The sequence below is a fragment of the Ictalurus furcatus genome, chromosome 2 (assembly GCF_023375685.1).
Source record: "Ictalurus furcatus strain D&B chromosome 2, Billie_1.0, whole genome shotgun sequence".
Classification (NCBI taxonomy): domain Eukaryota; kingdom Metazoa; phylum Chordata; class Actinopteri; order Siluriformes; family Ictaluridae; genus Ictalurus; species Ictalurus furcatus.
Genome location: NC_071256.1, coordinates 371,749 through 391,513, shown reverse-complemented (window position 1 = coordinate 391,513; position 19,765 = coordinate 371,749). Strand labels below are relative to the sequence as shown.

Below are 19,765 nucleotides of genomic sequence, written 5' to 3'. Positions count from 1 at the left end.
ATACACTTCTACTCTGCGCACTTTGCTTCTCTAGATCTCAATTAAAAGTCTTGTACGGTAGCACTACTCGTATTGTTCTCCGCTTGAGAGATAACTTCGCTCGTACTTCTTCATTTGTAAGAAAAGCGTCTGCTAAAGAAAGAAAGAAAATAAATAAATAAATGTAAAATGTGTAATACATTTGAAATGTTGGGTTTTTCTGAACAGCCACCAGGTGGCGGTATATGTTATATATTGTCGATATCCTAGCAGCCAGGTGACGTATGACGTATTTCTGCGTCCCAATCCTGCTCTTTCTCTCGAGCACACACACACACACACACACAAACCGGTTTGGCAGTACAGTGGTAGGTAATTTCCTGATTTACATTCTTAACTCTCATTTCCTGTAAGAGGCGCGAGCAGGAAGCAGCTCCTCCGCGCGCGCCGTACAGGTGACACCGACACACCTGAGACAGGTAAGAGCGCGAGCGAGCTGAAAACTCTTTCTTATTTTAACCTGAATGTGTGTGAGATGAGTGTGTGGAGTGTTTACAGCGACCTGTGTTCGAGTAAAGCTCAGTTTCAGCTGAGGACAGGTGTGTGTGTGTGTGTGTGTGTGTGTGTGTGTTTTCTGACTCAGCATTCACACTGCGAAGAAAAGCGCCGTGTTTATTTGATGTTTATTTGATGTTTATTTGATGTTTATCAGCTGAACTTTTCCTTTAATTTATATTTATTTGATATAAATTTCGACTTTCAGACTTCCACAGAACTTTATTGACGTTACGAGTTGTTTATTACACTGTAAGAAACAAAAACAACACAAAGCGTTACAGAGGGTGTGACTATTATTTCAAATATTTTTAAAAAAAAAGAAAAGAAAGAAAATAAGCAAAGGAGAAATGTTTTAAAGTATATAATAATGACAAAATAACAAAAAATAACAACAATCCAAAATACAATAAATAAAATAACATTTGAAAAAATGGCATGTACAGATACGTATGTGTGCGCGCCATTTTATTATTATTTATAATTGAGTATTTATTAAACGAGTAATTCTGTGATTGTTTTGATCACGCATGTTGTTGATGTCGTCGTTGTTGTCGTTGTTGTTGATGTTGTTGTGGTTGTAGCAGTGTGGAGAACTGGAAGAGAGTAACCCCTGTGCGATGGCGTCGTGTTCAGGTGTCGTAGCTTCTGCTTTTCTCTTCAGTTTTAAAAAAAAAAGATTTCTCTTCTTTATGACTTTCTTTCACATTTTTCTTTCTTTCTCTTTTTTTCAGAAACACCCTGTCCTCATCTCAGCCTTCCGGTCGAGATGGACGAGTTGATGACATCATCGTCTCTGAACTTGGCCTGGCCGGCGTGTCAGAAGTGTTCGGCGCGTGGTGATGACAGCGTGGTTAATGACGAGCGACGGGTCGAATGCCCAGATGCCTGTTTGAGAGGTCATGCTTTGGGGTTAAAGGTCAACGGGCCTGCACTTCCTGTAGCCACGCCCACCGAGCTGGGTGCATCACGCATACACTATCTCCAGCGTGCACTGGGAGGTGCGGTCCGGCTCCCCCGGCTCCCCCTAGAGAACGTCTCAGAGATGTTCCCTGAAGCAGGTTCCGGAGTGGAACACCAGCGGAACGTTCCGAGCGAGGATGAGGAGAGTCTGGAGCAGCCTCTTCCTCTCCGCTCCGACGTGGGAGAGAGTGAGCACCGGATCGTTCGACCTGGACTGACACGTTCACGTACGTACAGCTACAGCTCACGCAAATACCAGAACGTATGAATATTCATGAATATGCAAATTATGTAATGTGCCTGTGTCATCCTGCTCTCACCGCTAGCCCTAATGTTACTCGCATTAGCTAACTTCGCTAGCCGCTAGTAAACTAGCTCACACAGCAGGCAGACCTGTCGGAGTTACCATGACAACCACCACTACCTTAGCTCAGTGTGCAGGTTTTATTTAGCTGTCACATATTGAACATGATTGGTTTAAGATTTGAAGCTTGTTTAATGACATCACAAACTGAGCTTGTGTGTAGCCCCGCCCCCAAAACGAACCGTGCAGACCAAAGCCGAACCCAGTCATGTGAGCTGAGATCTCTTCCGTTCTCTGTTTGAAACTTTTACCATAGTAACCATGATTTGTTCATTTTATTTTGATCACTTTTTTTCTGTTCAGTAAGGTGGTGTGTGTGTGTGTGTGTGTGTGTAGCTGTCTATGCTGTAGATCCTCAATGCCCCAGATGTCCACCTCCACCTGTAAACGTGCCAATGCCACACATGCGTGAACCCCAGATGCACATGCAAGCCAGGTAACACACACGCACACACACACCCACACACACACATTATATAAATTACATGTATGAACACACTCCCCTGTAGGCCGATGCACCTCAGACCTGCGGTTCCCATGGCAACGCCCCAGGCCACCACCGGTGCAAGAGACACACCTGAAGTGATGACGGAGATGTGCGTTCTTCCCTCTCAGCCAATCAGGACGGGCCGTGCACAGGCACAGGAAGTGAGGCGCACCATCAGTCTCCCCGACGACTGCCGTGAGCCGTGTTTCAGCCCTGCTGATAAAATGTTTTGTGGGTTAGGGGTCAGGGTTAGATACAGCGATGCTAAACTGGAGGCCACAGACTCCCATTACTTGTTAGCGACAGCCTGTTTTATCCACCGAACTGATGAAACAGCGTCATGTGACCTCCTTGTGTAATTTACATCAATGTGTATAAACAAATATTTTAAAAGTAATGGTTGTGCTTTTCAGGAACCGTTTTCGTCACGTATTCGGTGGACGTGGCGGAGGAGATCTTTCCGTTTGTGACGTTTTTGATAAATCAAGGCTTCAGACCTGCTGTGAGTCTCAGCGTGATCGCCTCCGTCTCTTTTCACGTCTTATCGTTATTCCTTTAACACTTTACCGGTGTGAATGTTTAAGTGTAACGAGCCGCTGTTCCTCTCGGCTGTAGATCGATATTTTCGATAACGCCGTGCGGCAGATGGACATGAACAAGTGGATGGACAGCTACTTAAAAGACGTGAGTTTATTATTTACCTCGATTCAGATCTCCGTATTAAATGTGTACTCCAGTCCGACAAGAGCGTTTACATCACCTCACAGCAACCAGTTCCTTTTTACTTCCTTCATTATGTTTACATTTTTATTTTATCTGTATATTACTGAGCTGCTGTTTGCTCTCAAAAAACAGTAATATTATATATTTTATCTTTAATGTTGTGTTATATAATAATATTATTGTTTTAAAAATGATCAGGTTAGATTGCGAACACAACTAACAGCACACAAACAAGTAGCATCCCCTCACTATTTGCAATTTTATTCATTCGTTTCTTTATTTACGTTTTTATTTGTTTATTTATTTGTTTCTTATAATAACCATGTAGCATCCACTCACTGTTCAAAACAATTTACTTATTTGTTTGTTTGTTGTTTTTTAAAAATAAAAAAATAGCATCTGCTCACTATTTGAAACTTTATTTATTTATCTATTTATTAATTTGTTTTTTGTTTATTTATTTGTTTGTTTGTTGTAATAACCTAGTATCCACTTAGCGTTCAGAATAATTTATTACTTTGTTGTTTTGATCAAAAATAGTATCCATTCACAATTTTATATCTACGTTGCTTGTTTGTTTGTGTGTCTGCTCATTATTGGCAATTTTCTTTCTTTAAAAAAAAAATATTTCTAAGAAATGATATAACAATTTATTACAAATTTAATACAATATAGAAAAAAATACAAATATTTTATATAATAATTAAATAATGTAAACACCGAAGCTTCGTTATGATCCAAAGCTACAGCGCCCCCTGCTGGCGGAGTAAAGTTTAGTGTTTATCCTGTTAGTGTTGCCATATTTCTGCTGCCTCACACTGCCTCAGATTCAGTCTTGTGCTCTTAGCCAATGCTAACATTGCTAAGTGAAGTGACAAACTAGCATAACTGCGTCCCAGGTTAGCTGTGTTAGCATGTTTAACTGTAGTCTGAATGATTTGGAGCTAGCAGGTCTTAAGGTGCTAACTTAGATGCTAATGTTGCAAACAGTGAGTGGATGCTAGCCGTTTCTTGTCTGTAGCAGAGAGACATTTATTTGCTAGTTAGATTAACACCTGAGTTAGCACAGCTAGCGTAAACATTCTCGCAAATGGACAGATTTTATGGAGAATAAAGCTAAAATTAGAACATGCTAATTGACGTGTATGTGGCTGCACATTTTATATTCTGAAGAACGTCTTAAACATGTCGTGTTTTTGATTTTGTAGAAATCGGTTCTGATCATCATGGTCATCAGTCCGAAATACAAGATTGACATCGAGGGCGACGGATCGGACCAACACGGCCTGCACACCAAATACATACACAGTCAGGTGACGAGCTTTAATAACCTTTTACACTGTCTCGCTTCCTGTCCTGAGGCCACCTGGGTAACTGTGCTAGTTTAAAATGCTAATAGAATGCTAACGCTACATACCTATCTCTCTCTCTCTCTCTCTGCTCGCTAGCTGTACAGGCTAATTGCTACAGTGCTATAGCTCGCTAACCAGACCTTGCTAGGCTAACCTCCTGCCTCATGCTAGTTTATCTCTACAGTTAGCTTCTGTTCATGTTTTTTTTTTACCTCAGGAATTTTCTTCTGTTTGTTTCTAAATGCTAAAAATACATGCTAACACTGCTAAAAGCGAGCGGAAGCTAGCATAACTGTTAGCTGCGTTAGCATATTGTCTGTAACTTTAACTCAGAGAGTTTATTTTTTTTCATACCTTATAAACACTGAGTGGACACTAGCAAGGCTGTACGCTAACTGCTGTGTCGTGTCATGGTAACGTTCACTCAGTGTGCATTTTAGCATTTTTAGCTTAGCTCCAGCAGCAAGAGGTGTATCAGGAGTTTAAATTGTTTTAATACGTATGTAAATTTGAAGGAATTCATCAAGTAAATAGTCCTTTTTTAAAAAAATCTGCGTTTATGTTCTTTAGCATGTTTCGCTGAGGTGTTTATTTTCATGATTTCTTTCACTTTTTTGTTGTTAATCATTTGAACGACTTTCAGACTTGCGCTGTAAAGTTGCTAACTGAGCTGAACAGCTAGCATAACCGTCCAAACATCATCTTTTTTTGTTTACTGTTAGCTGTGTTAGCATTTTGATGATAGTTTTACCACAAATATATGTGTACGCTTAGCAATCTAAGTCTGTTTTCATGAAATTCACTTTGTTTTGGGAATGTAGCGGGTGTTACCACAATGCTAACAGTGAGTGTACGCTAACTGTTTATTCGTTGTTAGCTCTGTTAGCATTTGTAGCTGTCACGCAGAAGAGAAGCAGTTTGAAAGAGGAGTTTACAATCGTTTTATTACACGTTTTATTATTTCTCTTTTTCAGGATAATGACATGCTGTTTGATGTTAAATGTAATTATTTTTGAACATTATCGTTTTTAGCTGCAGAACGAGTTTATCCAGCAGCGCTGTCTGAATTTCAGACTCGTCCCTGTTCTCTTCCCCAACGCTAACCAGGTGAGCAAAAACACTAGCATGGCTAACATTACAGCTAAAACATTAGGTGAAAAGTCCGAATGCTAATGGTTTCCATGATAACTAGTCTCGGACTCAGATCCCTCTGCCTACAGAATGCTTAGCTAGCTATCTGATTGGCTAAGAGCACTTTTGATGACAGTTAACTTTAGTGAGATATTAGCGAAAATGAGTCAGTAGTTTTATTTAAAACAGAGAGTGGTGAATAAATTGTCAGTGGTGTATGTGATATGAACACAGAGTGTAGTTACTGCTTGTGTGTGTCTGTGTGTGTGTGTGTGTGTGTGTGTGTGTGTGTGTGTGTGTAGAGTCATGTCCCGTTGTGGTTACAGAGCACGCGTGTGTTTCGGTGGCCTCACGATGCTCAGGATCTGCTGCTGCGTTTACTGAGAGAGGAGAGATACATCGCTCCCCCGCTTGGCCGTGACCTCACACTCAGCATCAGACCACTCTGATACACACACACACACACACACACTCATTACCATTAGAAAATTCTCTATATATAAGGTGAAAGAAAATGGATCACAATTAATACATAAAATGTATGAAATGTAAAAAAGGAGGAGGGACAGACGAGGCTTAGGAAATACTGCTTTTTTTTTTTTAATAGCATCTGATCTTCTTGAATTCTCTCCTCTATTTAAGAAGTTTCAAATTCTATCCATGTGCAATATTAAACTATCCGCCCCAAATAATGACTTCTTTTGTCTTTTTGTTTTGTTTTCTCCTCCACAATCTCGGCTTTTTACAGAGAAGACGTACGATGTAACAAGTTTGACTTTTCATAACAAAATAAAGATTTATTTTAAGGAAAGATGTTAAGTTTGTGATGAAGCTGAGCTCAGGCTATCGTTCATGTCTGTGTGGGTTCCTCTGGGTTTCCTCGCAAAAACATGCAGTACATGGATTGGCTATGATAAATTACTCCTAGGTGTGTGTGTGTGTGTGTGTGTGTGTGTGTGTGTGTGTGTGTGTGTGTGTGTGTCTGACCGTCAGATCCAGGATGTACTTCATCTCACTCTCCCAGTGTTCCCAGGATAGACACCGGATCCACCAGCACACTGATCAGGATAAGATGAAGAGGAAGATGACTGAGCGAATGATTTCATGAGTCGGCCATTTTGTCCTGGGGGTGTGCAAACTTTTGCAGAGGACTGTATTGAAGTAAGAAGTGTTGTTAATGAAGAAAACATGATCACGCTGTACTATAGGGTGTAACGTATACACTGAAGTATATAACGCACACATTGTTCAGTGTGATTGATGTGTGTGTGTGTGTGAGAGAGAGAGACGGGGTGTTGGTCAGTGTGGTGTATAAATCATGTTGACTGGAGGAGGAACTGGTTCCTTTCCGTCTGATGTGTGTGAATGATTAACTACAGTAAATGGTGCCGCTGATAAGCACGCAAACACACACACACACACACACACACACACAGAGAAAGAGGCCTTACGGACAGGATACACAACACACTTCCTCTTAATAATTCAATATTGGGGGGGGGGGGGGGGTTAAAATTTGTTTTAAAAACCAACTGATGTGTTCCCTAGTCTTTTATTTTAGGATTATAATCCTTCTCTTCTAACATCAGACACTTGTGACGTTAATCACACGAGCAGATTTAATCTATCATGTATAAACTACAAACATTTTACACATCATCATCTGTGCAATCATAGCATTATTTACAAAAAAAATTCATTAGACGTCTTGGCAACATGGCGGACAGAAAGATATCTTGGAATGATGTTTCTGCAGGATTTAACACAAATCTAATATAACATTACAGCTGAGTGATACAGTATGATACAACACCATCACTGTTCATTCAACACGAATGTCATTACTAATGTAATATTTTTACTGCATTTTATTCATTTTCATGTTAAACCCTTTCATTTGAACCACATCTACACACAACATAAACCTAATTATATCAGGGGAATATATCCGGTTTATATATAATATAATAAATAACATTCAGTGTGGATTTGATTTCCTGGTTTAATCTGATTGGATGACTCTGAGGACCCAGAGCCGCCTAGCAACGGGAAAATATTTAGGTAGATATTTATGTGCCTGCTTCGATTCGATTCGTAAAAACAAATATATATATCTATCGTTAATAAATATAACAGCATTAGTATAGTAATAGTAATTAGGTTAGGTTGTACACGAGTAAATGAATCTTTTTCTTTTTGTCAGTAAGCTAACCGTTATAGGATTATAAACGAGCTTGTCTGTTGGTTAGAAGTTTAGAAACATGTCGAGTTATTCGGTTGGACTTTTGTTCAACCTGAAGTAAAAACAAAACAACAGCAAAGTAAACTGGAATTTATTTTCAGTAATAAATACTGTTTCGGACAGACTATTATTTTTTGTGAGTGTTTACACGATGGGGTAACAGCAGAGTTGTGTGGGGTTTTTTTAATCAGGCGAACACGATGGGGACTCAAAAGGTCTTGGTTTGTGAATAGTACAGGCGGGATACTCCTAGCCAATCACAGCGTAGGATGAGGGATACCGCAGGCCAATCCTTTATGAGTGGGCGGGGTTTTGTTGTGGTAAAGGAGGGTGGTGGGAGGGGGAAGTAATGGCGTTGATTAGAGACAGTGCTGTGATCGGGTTACACAGGCGGAGCGGGAGAAAAGCAGGACCTTTACCGCGCCACTAGACACCGAATGTGGACCGAGACACGCGTTAAAACTGTGCGAGAAAGACACGGAGTCATTGTTTGTCGCGCTTGACGTGAGAAGAAGAGTAGTGGCGCGAGGTGTTGTGGAGCGAACGCGCGTGCTCGAGAAGCAAAAAGGAAAGAAAAAAAATCAGGAGGAAAAATAAGAAGCGGATCTGAGTGACTTCAGCAGAGAGGAATGATCTTCATTACATCCGCTGTCATGTCCTTCATCTGGGGCTGGATTTAAAAACAGCACCCTTCACAGCCCTGTGTGTGTGTGTGTGTGTGTGTGTGTGTGTGTGTGTGTGTGTGTGTTTACGTGCCGCAGCTGCAGCTTTGGGTCAATGCCAGAAGCCAGGAGCAGAACCAGAGCACAGATCATTTAACCTCATCATCATCATCATCATCATCAGTCCTCTGATTAGAATGAAAACGCATCCTCAGCTCGGTGTGTGTGAGAGCTCCTTCCCTGCTCTACACCATCAGCAGGAGCTGTAGGAGAGGAGGAGAAGGTCCAGGAGAAGGTCCAGGAGAAGGTCCATGATGTTCTCAGTGCGCATTGTGTGTGCAGATTATTACCTGTCCAGGCCTCTGCAGCAGCTGGATGTGTGTTTCTCTCAGTTCAGAGATGCAGAGGTGCACAGAGTGCCTGTAGTGCGGATATTCGGGGCCACACCGGCAGGTACGTGTGTGTGTGTGTGTGAGGGAGTGTGAGTGTGTGTGATTTAATGGCACTCTCTCTAGTGCACTACACATCCATCTCCATTTCTACTTAATCACAAGTAGTAGGGCACTAATGTAGGGAGCTGCTCATCATGGCCACGTCCTAAATCACTACATGACGTGTGTGTGTGTGTGTGTGTGTGTGTGTGTGTGCGCGCGCGCTCGTTCGTTCCAGCGTCTTCTGTGTCATCGTTTATTCCACACACTGTTTCCCAGACAAGAGGACGCACTCTTACACTGCCTCGGTCACTGGAACACACACACACACACACACACACACACACACTAATCCGGATGATCGGGGCCTCTCCAACTGTTTGAAGTCAGGTTTTCCTGTTGCTTAGGAATTTACTCACCTGAGCCCGCTATCTCATCACTAATAAGTGATTTTCACACACACACACACACACACACACACAGACACACACCGTGTCCCAGGCTCCGATTAAATGACGTGAGAATTCAGACTCACCATGAATATCATATTACCCACCACTCACTCTGCATGTCCTTCTCTCTCTTTCTCTTTCTCACACACACACACACACACACACACACACACACACGCAGTCCTGACTCTGTGTGTGTGTGATTACTCATCAAAATGTAAACCACAACAAAGCAGAATGAAGCGTACACATGCAAACGTTTTAATGTTTATTCCGTCCACATGTTGATGTTTACAGTTAGACCATAAAACATTTCAGATCTACTTTTTGTCCTTTTATTGTTGTATTTGTATGTTTATTAGTCATAAGGTTTCATTAACATGTGGCACGCACTCATTAATATTCACTCTACACTTATTCACTATAGTCTTTAATATGCGCTCATTAATATTCGCGATGCATTCATTAATATACCGCTCACGATAATGACCTTATTAACCTGTATGATCTGTAATAAACACGTTATTACAACTCGCTTCTGCACAAAACCACGTGAACGCACACGTGAACTGGAACATGCTGTTTCCGTACTAACACACACACACACACACACACACACACACCCACACACGATGAACAAGTAAAGCAGTGTCTCAGTGTAATGTTGTTGTTATTATTATTATTATTATTATTATTATTACTACTACTACAGGAGATCAGATTTTCAAGTTTAATTTAATATATAAAACGTGTGAATAATTGGTTCATTAATTGTAATCGTATAACTGATTAATATTCAATGCGCTTTTATTCCGAGTAAAAGAGAATAAAATGAACAATATGGCGATGAAATATTAATTACGTTTAAAGAACATTTTCATCAGAAGACAAAATCTATTTTTTCCAGTCAAATTCCAGCATCTGAATAATTTTTAAGAATTAGTTCATTGCTCTTTGAAATTGTGTCATTACGTTATTATGCTAATGTGTTATAATTATATTGGTGGCATAAAATGGCCTTAAAATGACTGTTTTATTGCAATTATTTCTGGGACAACATATCACCTAACAAAAGTAGTTTGTGACAGACCTACTCATTAATATTCAATATACACTTACGCATATTCACTACACACTCGTGAATATTCACTTATTGCTATGCGTGATGCACTCACTAATATATGTTACGTACTCGTTAATATTCACCGTACGCTCACGAATATGCGCCACACACTCGTGAATATTCACTATGCACATATACACTCGTTGATGTGTGCCACACACTCATTAGTATTCATTGAATTAATCAGACTCATGAATATGTGCTGTACGTTAATGTTAACATACCATGTTGGGTTGGTGTGTGTTGGTGTTCAATGACCTTTGACCCCTGGGGAACAAGTTAGAATGTTCTGATATTAAACCTGTCTGTCTCTCTGCCTGGCTCAGTGCCAACTCTCCACTCACGTACTGCCAGGGACGTGTGTGTGTGTGTGTGTGTGTGAGAGAGAGAGAGAGAGAGAGAGAGAGAGAGAGAGAGAGAGAGAGAGAGATGCAGACTGCAGTTGCTCACTCACACGTATCCCCGGTTATGCATAGGCTGCAGCTGTTGCCAAGCAACCAGCCTGATGATGGGCGCTGGTCTCAGGGAGAGATACTTTCATCACTCAGAGAGAGAGAGAGACACACACACACACACACACACACACACACACACACACATCTGTTTCTCTTGTGTTTATGTGTGAGACCTGAAGCTCTTGGTTGCAGTGAGTTTTATTAAGTATACATAATGACACCTGAGTAATGGCATGTGATTTACTGTGTGTGTGTGTGTGTGTGTGTGTGTGCGTAGGTCAGAAGACGTGTCTGCACGTGCACGGCGTGTTCCCGTACATCTACGTGCCCTACGATGGGTTTGGGCAGGAGCCGGAGCGTTACCTGCGACAGGTGGCCTTCAGCATCGACCGCGCTGTCAGCGTCAGCATGGGGAACCCGTCCTCACACACACAGCATGTCTTCAAGATCACACTCGTCTCCGGCATGTAAGTACACACACACACACACACACACAGCTGATATATACTGTGAGAAATGGTTTTAAGACTCTGTTTGTCTCTCAGGCCGTTCTATGGGTTTCACCCTCAGGAGAAGCCGTTTATGAAGATTTACCTCTACAACCCTCAGATGGTTAAAAGGTGACAACTCAAAACAACACACAAACACAGCTGTATTAACATCAGAGTGAGACAGGCCGGCTGGTCGGGCGGCCGGTCAGTAAGACGGCCGGCTGGTCAGGTGGGTGGTCAGTGAGACAGGCGACCGGTCAGTGAGACAGGCCGGCCCGTCAGTGAGACGGGCGGGCGGTCAGTAAGACGACCGGCTGGTCGGGTGGGTGGTCGGTGAGGCGGGCGGGCGGGCGGGCGGGCGGTCAGTGAGACAGATAGTAATCTGTTAAGTCATCCCTGTTATGTACATTCTCTATTTGCGATATTGTCTAGTTCCTTATTGTGTGTGTGTGTGTGTGTGTGTGTGTGTGTGTGTGTGTGTGTGTGTGTGTGTGTACAGAGTGTGTGAGCTGCTGCAGGGTGGAGCCGTGATGAATAAGTGTTTCCAGCCTCATGAAGCTCACATCCCGTTCCTCCTGCAGTTCTTCATCGACTTCAACCTGTACGGCATGAACCTCCTCCACCTGTCAGCAGTGCGCTTCAGACGCCACACACCAGGTAACACACACACACACACACACACCAGGTAACACACCCACCAGGTAACACACACACACACACACACAGGTTTTACTATCTGTCTAACTTCAGTAAGTAAAAGGGTGTGTGTGTGTGTGTGTGTGTGTGTGTGTGTGTGTGTGTGTGTGTGTGTGTTAGACCCTGGTGAGCAGGGTCAGGTTCCTGTAGCAGATGACAGTACATTGAAAAGCTCCAGACTGAGTGAGAGTGCGCTGGGAGGAACGTTTGTTCGGTGGGATGAGAATAATTTACCCAGGTCAGAGTCACAGTAACTCCCAATATTTATAAACTGAATTAGCTGCTAATAAACATTTAATAAACATTATACGCTGTGACATCCACTGATATTCACTGTGTGTGTGTGTGTGTGTGTGTGTGTGTGTGTGTGTGTGTGTGTGTGTGTGATGCAGCTCTCTGGTCTTGGAGAACGTGGCGAGGGTGAGTGTGTGTGAGCTGGAGGCCGACGCTGTAGCAGCAGACATCCTGAACCGGCTGGAGATCGAGAGTAAGCTGCTAACGTTAGCATAAAGAATGGAGGGAGTGTGTATGGTGCGAGTCATAATTACCCCAACTGAATGTTTACAGCAGCTCTGTAGAGGTGTGTGTGTGTGTGTGTGTGTGTGTGTGTGTGTGTGTGTGTGTGTGTGTGTGTGTGTAGATCAGATCGGAAGGAATCCCGGACTGCAGGCCATCTGGGAAGATGAGAAGCAGAGACGGAGGGAGAGGAACGAGAGCTCGCAGATAGAAACACCTCAGTCTCAGGGTGGGACACACACACATATACACACACACACACACACACACACACACACACACACACACACACACACACAGCTCCATCTCTCCAGTAATGAGTGCTCTGAATGTACAGAAACATGATTAAACTCTGTGTGTGTGTGTGTTTCAGGTCGTCCATGTGTGGAACCGGTGGAGAGCGAGCGGTCCTTCATGAAGCGGTTAAAGGAGAAGCTAATAGAGAACCAGTTTGATGTGTAAGTTCACACACGCACACACACACACTATGTCCAGAGATCTGTACTGTGTTTCAGAAGAGCTGAACACTCCAAAGGAAGACGTTTGGAGAGATGGACGGAGGTAGAGGAAGAGGGACCGACGGGGAGAGAGAGGGAGAGACCGAAAGGCAGATAGACAGCCGGATGGAGAAAGATAGATAGACGAACAGAGCGAATGGGAGAGGCAGAGAGACAGACAAATGGACAGGGAGAGAGTGAGACAGTATTGGAGCTGCAGACAGAGAGAGAGAGCGAGAGTGAGACAGTATTGGAGCTGCAGACAGAGAGAGAGAGCGAGAGTGAGACAGTATTGGAGCTGCAGACAGCGAGAGAGAGTGAGACAGTATTGGAGCTGCAGACAGAGAGAGAGAGTGAGACAGTATTGGAGCTGCAGACAGAGAGAGAGAGTGAGACAGTATTGGAGCTGCAGACAGAGAGAGAGAGAGTGAGACAGTATTGGAGCTGCAGACAGAGAGAGAGAGAGTGAGACAGTATTGGAGCTCCAGACAGAGAGAGAGAGTGAGACAGTATTGGAGCTGCAGACAGAGAGAGAGAGTGAGACAGTATTGGAGCTGCAGACAGAGAGAGAGAGTGAGACAGTATTGGAGCTGCAGACAGAGAGAGAGAGAGAGTGAGACAGTATTGGAGCTGCAGACAGACATGTGTTAGTCAGTGTGCCTACAGAGTAATTAACACAGTGTCTCTTGAGCTCTGTTCTCCTTACAGTAATTACTGTGTGTGTGTGTGTGTGTAAAATCCTTTCTTCTCTCTTTGCTCCATGTTTCTTTCCGTCCTCTACAGTGACCCTGTCTGGTTTTGGATACGTCACATACTTGACTCTATCCTGTACCCCTTCACTCTACCCAGTACTCCCCCTTTTGTCGTACTGTTCACGTGACTGTGTGATTTAGGACAAGGCCGATGGAGAGACCGGTTCACGCCCACTCCACACTTCACATCTGTAAGTGGTATTTAAACATCTTTAAACGGATGTATTTTTCTCACCAGGACACAGAGTGACATTGTAGCTGATGATGATGATGATGGAGATGATGATTTTCCTGACCTCTCACTTCACCCTGATGATCTGAGTCCTGGTGATCCACCATTGATATCTGCAAGCCAGGTGGAGGTGCACAAAGATACGCCCACAGGTAAGACAGGAAGTGCACCAGGAAGTGATGTTTTGCACTACTGGTATAAACAATGCCACCAAAAGAAACTTTATTTTACACTGTTCTGGGAAAGTATGTGCTAAGGGGGATCTGCTTCACTGGCCAGTTGGATGGCTGGTTTGCCGGTTCCGAGCCCACTGGCTGGCTCGCTGGTTCAGAGCCCACTATCTGGCTCGCGTGGCCTGTATAAATGGTCAATTGTTCTATTTTATACAGCTCTTTATATTTATGGATAAATATATTTTTCCTCTCTCTTTTTCCGGTAAGACAATAAACGGTCTGATGGCAAGACTGCAGAAGTGGCTGTTGTGGATGAAGAGGCCATTTTGAGCTTGTTGGAGAGCAGTCAGACCTTCCTGCCCATGTCCCAGAAGTCCAACAAGTCCCTCATTCTCGGTACGCAATCACTCTTGCACAGATCCTCTTTCCTTCCATTTATATAGATATGGCCATAAGAATCCAGTTGGGAAAGTCCTGAAGGAGAAGCGTCGAGGAGAATGATTTGGGTTTGGATTTGTCATGCGAGAGCCGGCGAGTTTGTTTTAATTATGAAACACACTAATTTCGATGCATTTCAACTCGTTTTCCTTTGTTCCTTGGGGTTGTAGATAACAGCCAGGATCAGGCGATGGTGGACTTTCTCGAGGGTCTCGCAGATCATCGGTTTCACAAAGACGTTCCGATAACCGCTCCCCGTCAGGAGTTATCAGGAAGCCTAAGCTGCCCCTACAACAGTGATGAGGAAGAGGCGGTGCCTGAGCTCGAGAAAGAGGAGGCGGAGCTAAGCATGATGATGTCACAAAGATGGGATACGGACATCCCGGGACCGTCGGCTCGGTACGGGATCCTCGTTGATTTCTCGTTTCAGATTGTGTCTAAATTTTCGTATCGGGTTCTGAGTATTGTTTCATTAAAAACCAGTCACAGCTCTCACCAGGAGACTGGAATTTTATTATCTTCTCTTTCACTTCTCCCCTCGTATTGTAGACGGTTGGTGAAGGAAGCAAACGAAAGCTCCAGTGAAGATGAGCGTGAGTTGTCAGAAGAAGAGATGGACTGGAGCGGAAACAACCTTTTTGCTGATCTGTCCATTCCTCAACTGGATGGAGCTGCAGACGAGAACAGCGGTGTGTATCAACACGTCCTCCTTAAACAAACCCAAAGAACCCTTCACGCTGTCTCATGATTACATTATGATATGCACTTTTGACTTTATTTGTGCCATCTCTTTGCAGATTCGTCGTTATCTGATAAAGGATCCCGAACTCACTCGTCTCTTACTGCTAATGATAAGATGTTGGGCAGGAAAAATCACTTCCAAAGTGAAACTGCTCAACTAGAGCCCCCATCCTCAGCTAAAATCCTTCTCGAGTGCAAACACCCCGAGCATAGACCGTCTCTATCACTTGGTAAGGAGGAACCCGCTGACAAGAACCTTCCTGATAAAAGTCAAGAGGCTAGTGAACCATTAACAGGGCTTAAAGTGAATAAAGACGTCCCTTATATCCCACCAGTCAAACACCCGATTCCGTCTCAGATTGGTGCTGACCGAGTGGGCGGGCACCCGCTTTACACCAACGAGAACAAAGCTGTAGGCGTTAACCAACCAGATACAGAGAGTTTGAGTCTCGGAACCTCGAAGCTCTCCCAGAGCCGCAAAAAGTACAGCAGCATCAAAAATGCTGAGAAGAATCACATCTCCGTCTTGCAGAATCGCAGCTTTTCCTTGTGCTATTCCGAGCTCAGGAACTATCCCCCTAAAGCTGAGCTGGAGAAGAGTGTGAAAGACTCTAGAACCTCTCCTGTGCTGAGGAATCATGAGCAAGCTCCGAGCCCAGTGAAAGACCTCGAGTGTCTGGTACCTCAAGAAGGTAAAACGGAGCAGAACGGCGAAGAGGGTGATGTTGGGGAGCTTAAGATCAGATACGAAGATTACCAAGAAAACAAAACGGAACGGAAAATTGTGGCCCAGCAGGAGGCGCACTACAAATTCTTTCCCAGTGTTATTCTCTCAAACTGCCTCCCCAGGCCTGTGAAGAAGCAGGTCGGGTGTAAGACGATTGACGGCGGTTGTAGCTTGGATCATCTGGAACAAAAAAGGTCAAGAATGAAGTTAAGCAAGAAGAGGAACAGTCCAGTGAGTCTAAAGAACGCAAGCCCGACTGAGAGTTCCCAAACTTCCAAAAATGAGGTTGCTACAGATTTGACCTCAATCACACCAGTCCAACCAAGCAAGGAAGCTGTGGAGAACGCTGAGACGGAAACCTCTGAACTAGTACAACCTGATGCTGTAGGTACCGATTCAGCTGAAGGTCCTGTCGAGGAAGGTCTGACTGATCTTCCCGACAAAATCGCGTGTACCGAAGTGTCTAGTTTACCTGGCAGCAAGTATACCTTACGCACGAAACGTAAAACGATGAATTATGACAGTGAAGATGGTGATCGCTCGAGTCCTTCCTCTTTCTTGGCACATCGAGACAGCCTTAAAGAGAACTGTTTTCTTACCTGTAATCGAAAAAAGAGGAAGTTGTCTAAGAAAGAGCCACCAGTCATCATCAAATACATTATAATCAACAGGTTTAAAGGCCAGAAGAACATGTTAGTAAAGATGGCCAGGGTCAAGGGAGATGAGCCACAAGTGGTACTAACACCACAGAAGCTTGAGCATTATGATGAACTTGCCCCTCTGAAAGATTTCTGGCCCAAGGTTCCTGAATCGACAGCTGTCAGATACCCTGTTCCTGAACCGAAGGTAAAGAAGCATCCCAAACGGAAGGCCAAGGTTACACCACAACCTGGGAAACTCTGCAACCTTCCAAAAACCAGTTTTGTAAAAGGCAGCAAGATCAGAAGGACTAAGAAGGTTAAAACGTTCTCGTTACCAAAATTGCCTGCTCCTAGGCCTTGCTATAATGACCTCACCGACGACTTCGGCAAGGAGTATTCTGACGTGATGATGGATTTGGGTTATCTCTCTGAGAGAGCACCCAGTCCTTCTGATTCAACCCCACCTCGATGCTGGTCTCCTACTGACCCTCTTTTGGAGTCGGAGTCCAATGCTTGTTTGATAAACCCTCATAGCGATCCATGTCTTGGGCTTACATATGAAGGATTGTCAAGGAACAAATATAGCAGTAGGGGTAGGTCATCTAAACCGAGGAAGCCTTCCGGTGCTAGCCCAAGACGAAAAACTAAAACCACTATTAAGCAATCTGAAGGTGAATGTACAACACCTGGAGAAACGCAAACAAAAAACAGCCGTAGAACTTCAAGAAAACCAAAGAAAGTCATCGATACGATGGAAGTAACTGATGATAGCAAAACTGCTGCTCAGAAAACAAGGAGGTCTTACAAAAAGAACCAAGTAGAGAGATTGGAAAGGTCTTCTGTGGTTGCAGGATTTCAAAATAGTTCACAGTCTTTGTATCCAGCTGATGATCTTCCACTAACACAAACATCATCTGATGATTATTGGCATCCAGGTTCCTGCCAAAACATTCTTCAGGTCAGTAGTGATTCCCAAGCACTACAATGTACCACTGAACCAAAGACAGTGTTGGTCCAGTCGAACACTGGAGATGAACTGGTCATCAGTGTCCCTGCTTCACTACAACAAGGTTCTCAGTCTTCTCAGAGTGCTGCTGATCTTTCTGCTGACAAAACCACTGGATTTCCATGCTCGGTCATCAAACATAGCCCAAGTTCACGCGCTGTAAGTGAAGATGGAACCAGTCCGTGTGAATTTAAAACCGAGCCCTGTAGCGGAGAACAATCCTCTAAAGATGTTCATTCTTTACAGCCAGACCCAAAGAAGCCTGCCAAGCCCAGGAGACGTCAATCCAAAAAGAAGATGGAAAACCCTACTGTACAAACCCCTGAGATTACGACATCCTTGAATGTTTTAACGCATGGACCTCAAAAAGAAATTCAGTCAGTGCCAAAGAACGGACAGACGCCAGCTCATCCAGAGATGCCTTCAGGCATTGCAGTCTTGAAGGCACTGCTCCAGAAGAGACAGTTCAAGGAGGGGCAGTGCTCTCCGGGAGAAAACGTATTAAACAGTGTTTCTAACACTAAACAAGTTCTTGCAAAACCCAGAAGGGCATCTTCAGCGACACCAAGAAAGCCCAGAGTCTCGAGACCTCCAGTGCCACGAGTGTCTAAGCCAGGAAGTAGAAAAAGAAAGAATGGCAAAACAGAAGACCACATTCGACTGGAACCTCCGCTTTCAGACGGGAGTCCTGTGTTTTTGTCTGATCCTGGTTTCGACAGCTCCTATTCCATAGAAGAGAGCTTATCTCCTGAGGTTCCTCACAATTACAGTTTTGACATTAATGCTGTTGGCCAGGCTGGCTTCTCTAGTCTGTATTCTGGTAGCCAGTTTGTTTTAACAGACAAGAACTTGCCTCAGAAGTTCCTCAGCGATATCAAACAGGAAGCAGTGTCTTCTCTGCATTTGGAAAACGGACAAGAAAGGGTCCTAGACGTTGTCGAGAACTGCCTGCGTGAACCACAGAGGCCGGTTAGCCCTGAGCTCTTTGAGAGATCCTCATGTGGAGACCGTGAAGGGTTATCAAATGAGTTCTCTCTGTCTCTTCTGGACTCTGAGAAGGTTTTGAGAAACAGAAATTGGGGCATTTCATTGGCCAAAATGCATGGCAGCCATTTTCAAGACTTTCACTGTGAGAAAAGTGACTTGTTATTAGGTCCTGATCACTTCTTATCCCTTACATCCGTCTCCTTTGCTGATAACGGCGTGTCCCCGACAGCGGATTTGCTGGACGGTAGTGAAGTTTTTACATCAACTACTCCAAGCAGTTCACCACGGTCTATCAGCTCTCTCTCACAAATTAGAAGCAGCAGTCAGGCTCAGAAGAGTGCAGGAGTGCATATCCTCAAGCCCCTAATGTCCCCTCCGAGTCGGGAGGAGATTCTCTCTAACCTGCTGGAGCTGGAACTTTCAGAGGCCACCTATCAAGAGCCTTTCTGCAGCGACCCGTCTGACGTACCTTTGAGACCAAGGTAAGTTTGCCAGTAAAGTATGTTTGTACAGTATTGGATAACGTGCCAAATATTGTGAATGAAATGTTTATAAATGCAGGAATGATGTCCATGTTATTCTCCACACAGAGAGATCGCTGGACGCAAGCTAGTTCTGGAAACAAGGTTAGCAAAAGATTTGACCGAGTTTGTTGGTGGTTTATCACAAGAAGGTCTGCACTTCTGGAAAACTGCATTCTCTGCCATGACACGCCCGGGATCTTCACCTTCCCGTGGTACCGACTCGTCAAACTTGACCAAAGACGAGAAGGACCGGAGCAGTCCGTCCCCTAGTAGTGGTCAGAAGGTCATTCTACTGCCTTGCAAAAGCGCTCCAAGCCGGGAACGTGTACAACTCTGGCTGCAAGCGAAGAGACAATTTGAGTGCCTTCAAAGAGATCGGAGAAGACGAGTTGATGTGCGGAACGTGATGTTGGTCCAGGATGAGA

The 19,765-nt window shown here is 43.9% G+C and overlaps 2 protein-coding genes across 4 annotated transcripts in view; both read left to right on the top strand.

The window, feature by feature from the left end:
- Positions 1-318: 318 nt before the first annotated feature.
- On the top strand, positions 319-6,062 carry traf3ip2a (TRAF3 interacting protein 2a). 2 transcript variants are annotated; one of them, XM_053641227.1, is made up of 10 exons: positions 319-458; positions 1,122-1,170; positions 1,269-1,724; positions 2,198-2,297; positions 2,371-2,543; positions 2,762-2,850; positions 2,964-3,032; positions 4,280-4,384; positions 5,456-5,530; positions 5,857-6,062. In XM_053641227.1, the coding sequence occupies exons 2-10, from the start codon at positions 1,155-1,157 to the stop codon at positions 6,001-6,003; spliced, it is 1,230 nt and encodes a 409-aa protein (XP_053497202.1). In that variant the 5' UTR covers positions 319-458; positions 1,122-1,154; the 3' UTR covers positions 6,004-6,062. The 2 variants fall into 2 exon arrangements, with proteins under 2 accessions (XP_053497202.1, XP_053497192.1); XM_053641217.1 differs by having other exon boundaries at positions 1,119-1,170.
- A 155-nt stretch (positions 6,063-6,217) lies between these two features.
- rev3l (REV3 like, DNA directed polymerase zeta catalytic subunit) overlaps positions 6,218-19,765 on the top strand; it is a 22,653-nt gene continuing 9,105 nt past the window's right edge. Inside the window, exons 1-16 of one of the 2 annotated variants that reach the window (XM_053641192.1) lie at positions 6,218-6,414; positions 6,548-6,715; positions 8,558-8,911; positions 11,197-11,386; positions 11,465-11,539; positions 11,910-12,067; positions 12,227-12,344; positions 12,499-12,593; positions 12,747-12,851; positions 12,996-13,080; positions 14,110-14,255; positions 14,544-14,672; positions 14,885-15,113; positions 15,264-15,403; positions 15,512-19,298; positions 19,407-19,765. The exon at positions 19,407-19,765 is cut by the window's right edge and continues 534 nt beyond it. In XM_053641192.1, coding sequence (XP_053497167.1) covers positions 8,770-8,911; positions 11,197-11,386; positions 11,465-11,539; positions 11,910-12,067; positions 12,227-12,344; positions 12,499-12,593; positions 12,747-12,851; positions 12,996-13,080; positions 14,110-14,255; positions 14,544-14,672; positions 14,885-15,113; positions 15,264-15,403; positions 15,512-19,298; positions 19,407-19,765 — 5,758 coding nt within the window. In that variant the 5' untranslated portion in view covers positions 6,218-6,414; positions 6,548-6,715; positions 8,558-8,769. Of the gene's footprint in view, positions 6,716-8,557; positions 8,912-11,196; positions 11,387-11,464; positions 11,540-11,909; positions 12,068-12,226; positions 12,345-12,498; positions 12,594-12,746; positions 12,852-12,995; positions 13,081-14,109; positions 14,256-14,543; positions 14,673-14,884; positions 15,114-15,263; positions 15,404-15,511; positions 19,299-19,406 lie in introns of both variants that reach the window. The other variant, XM_053641184.1, reaches the window with a different exon arrangement.

Bases quoted from the DNA above. Each gene is read 5' to 3' on its own strand.
- traf3ip2a (XM_053641227.1), top strand. The intron at 2,544-2,761 runs GTGAGCCGTGTT...TGTGCTTTTCAG, and splicing joins CAGTCTCCCCGACGACTGCC to GAACCGTTTTCGTCACGTAT. The intron at 3,033-4,279 runs GTGAGTTTATTA...TTGATTTTGTAG, and splicing joins TGGACAGCTACTTAAAAGAC to AAATCGGTTCTGATCATCAT.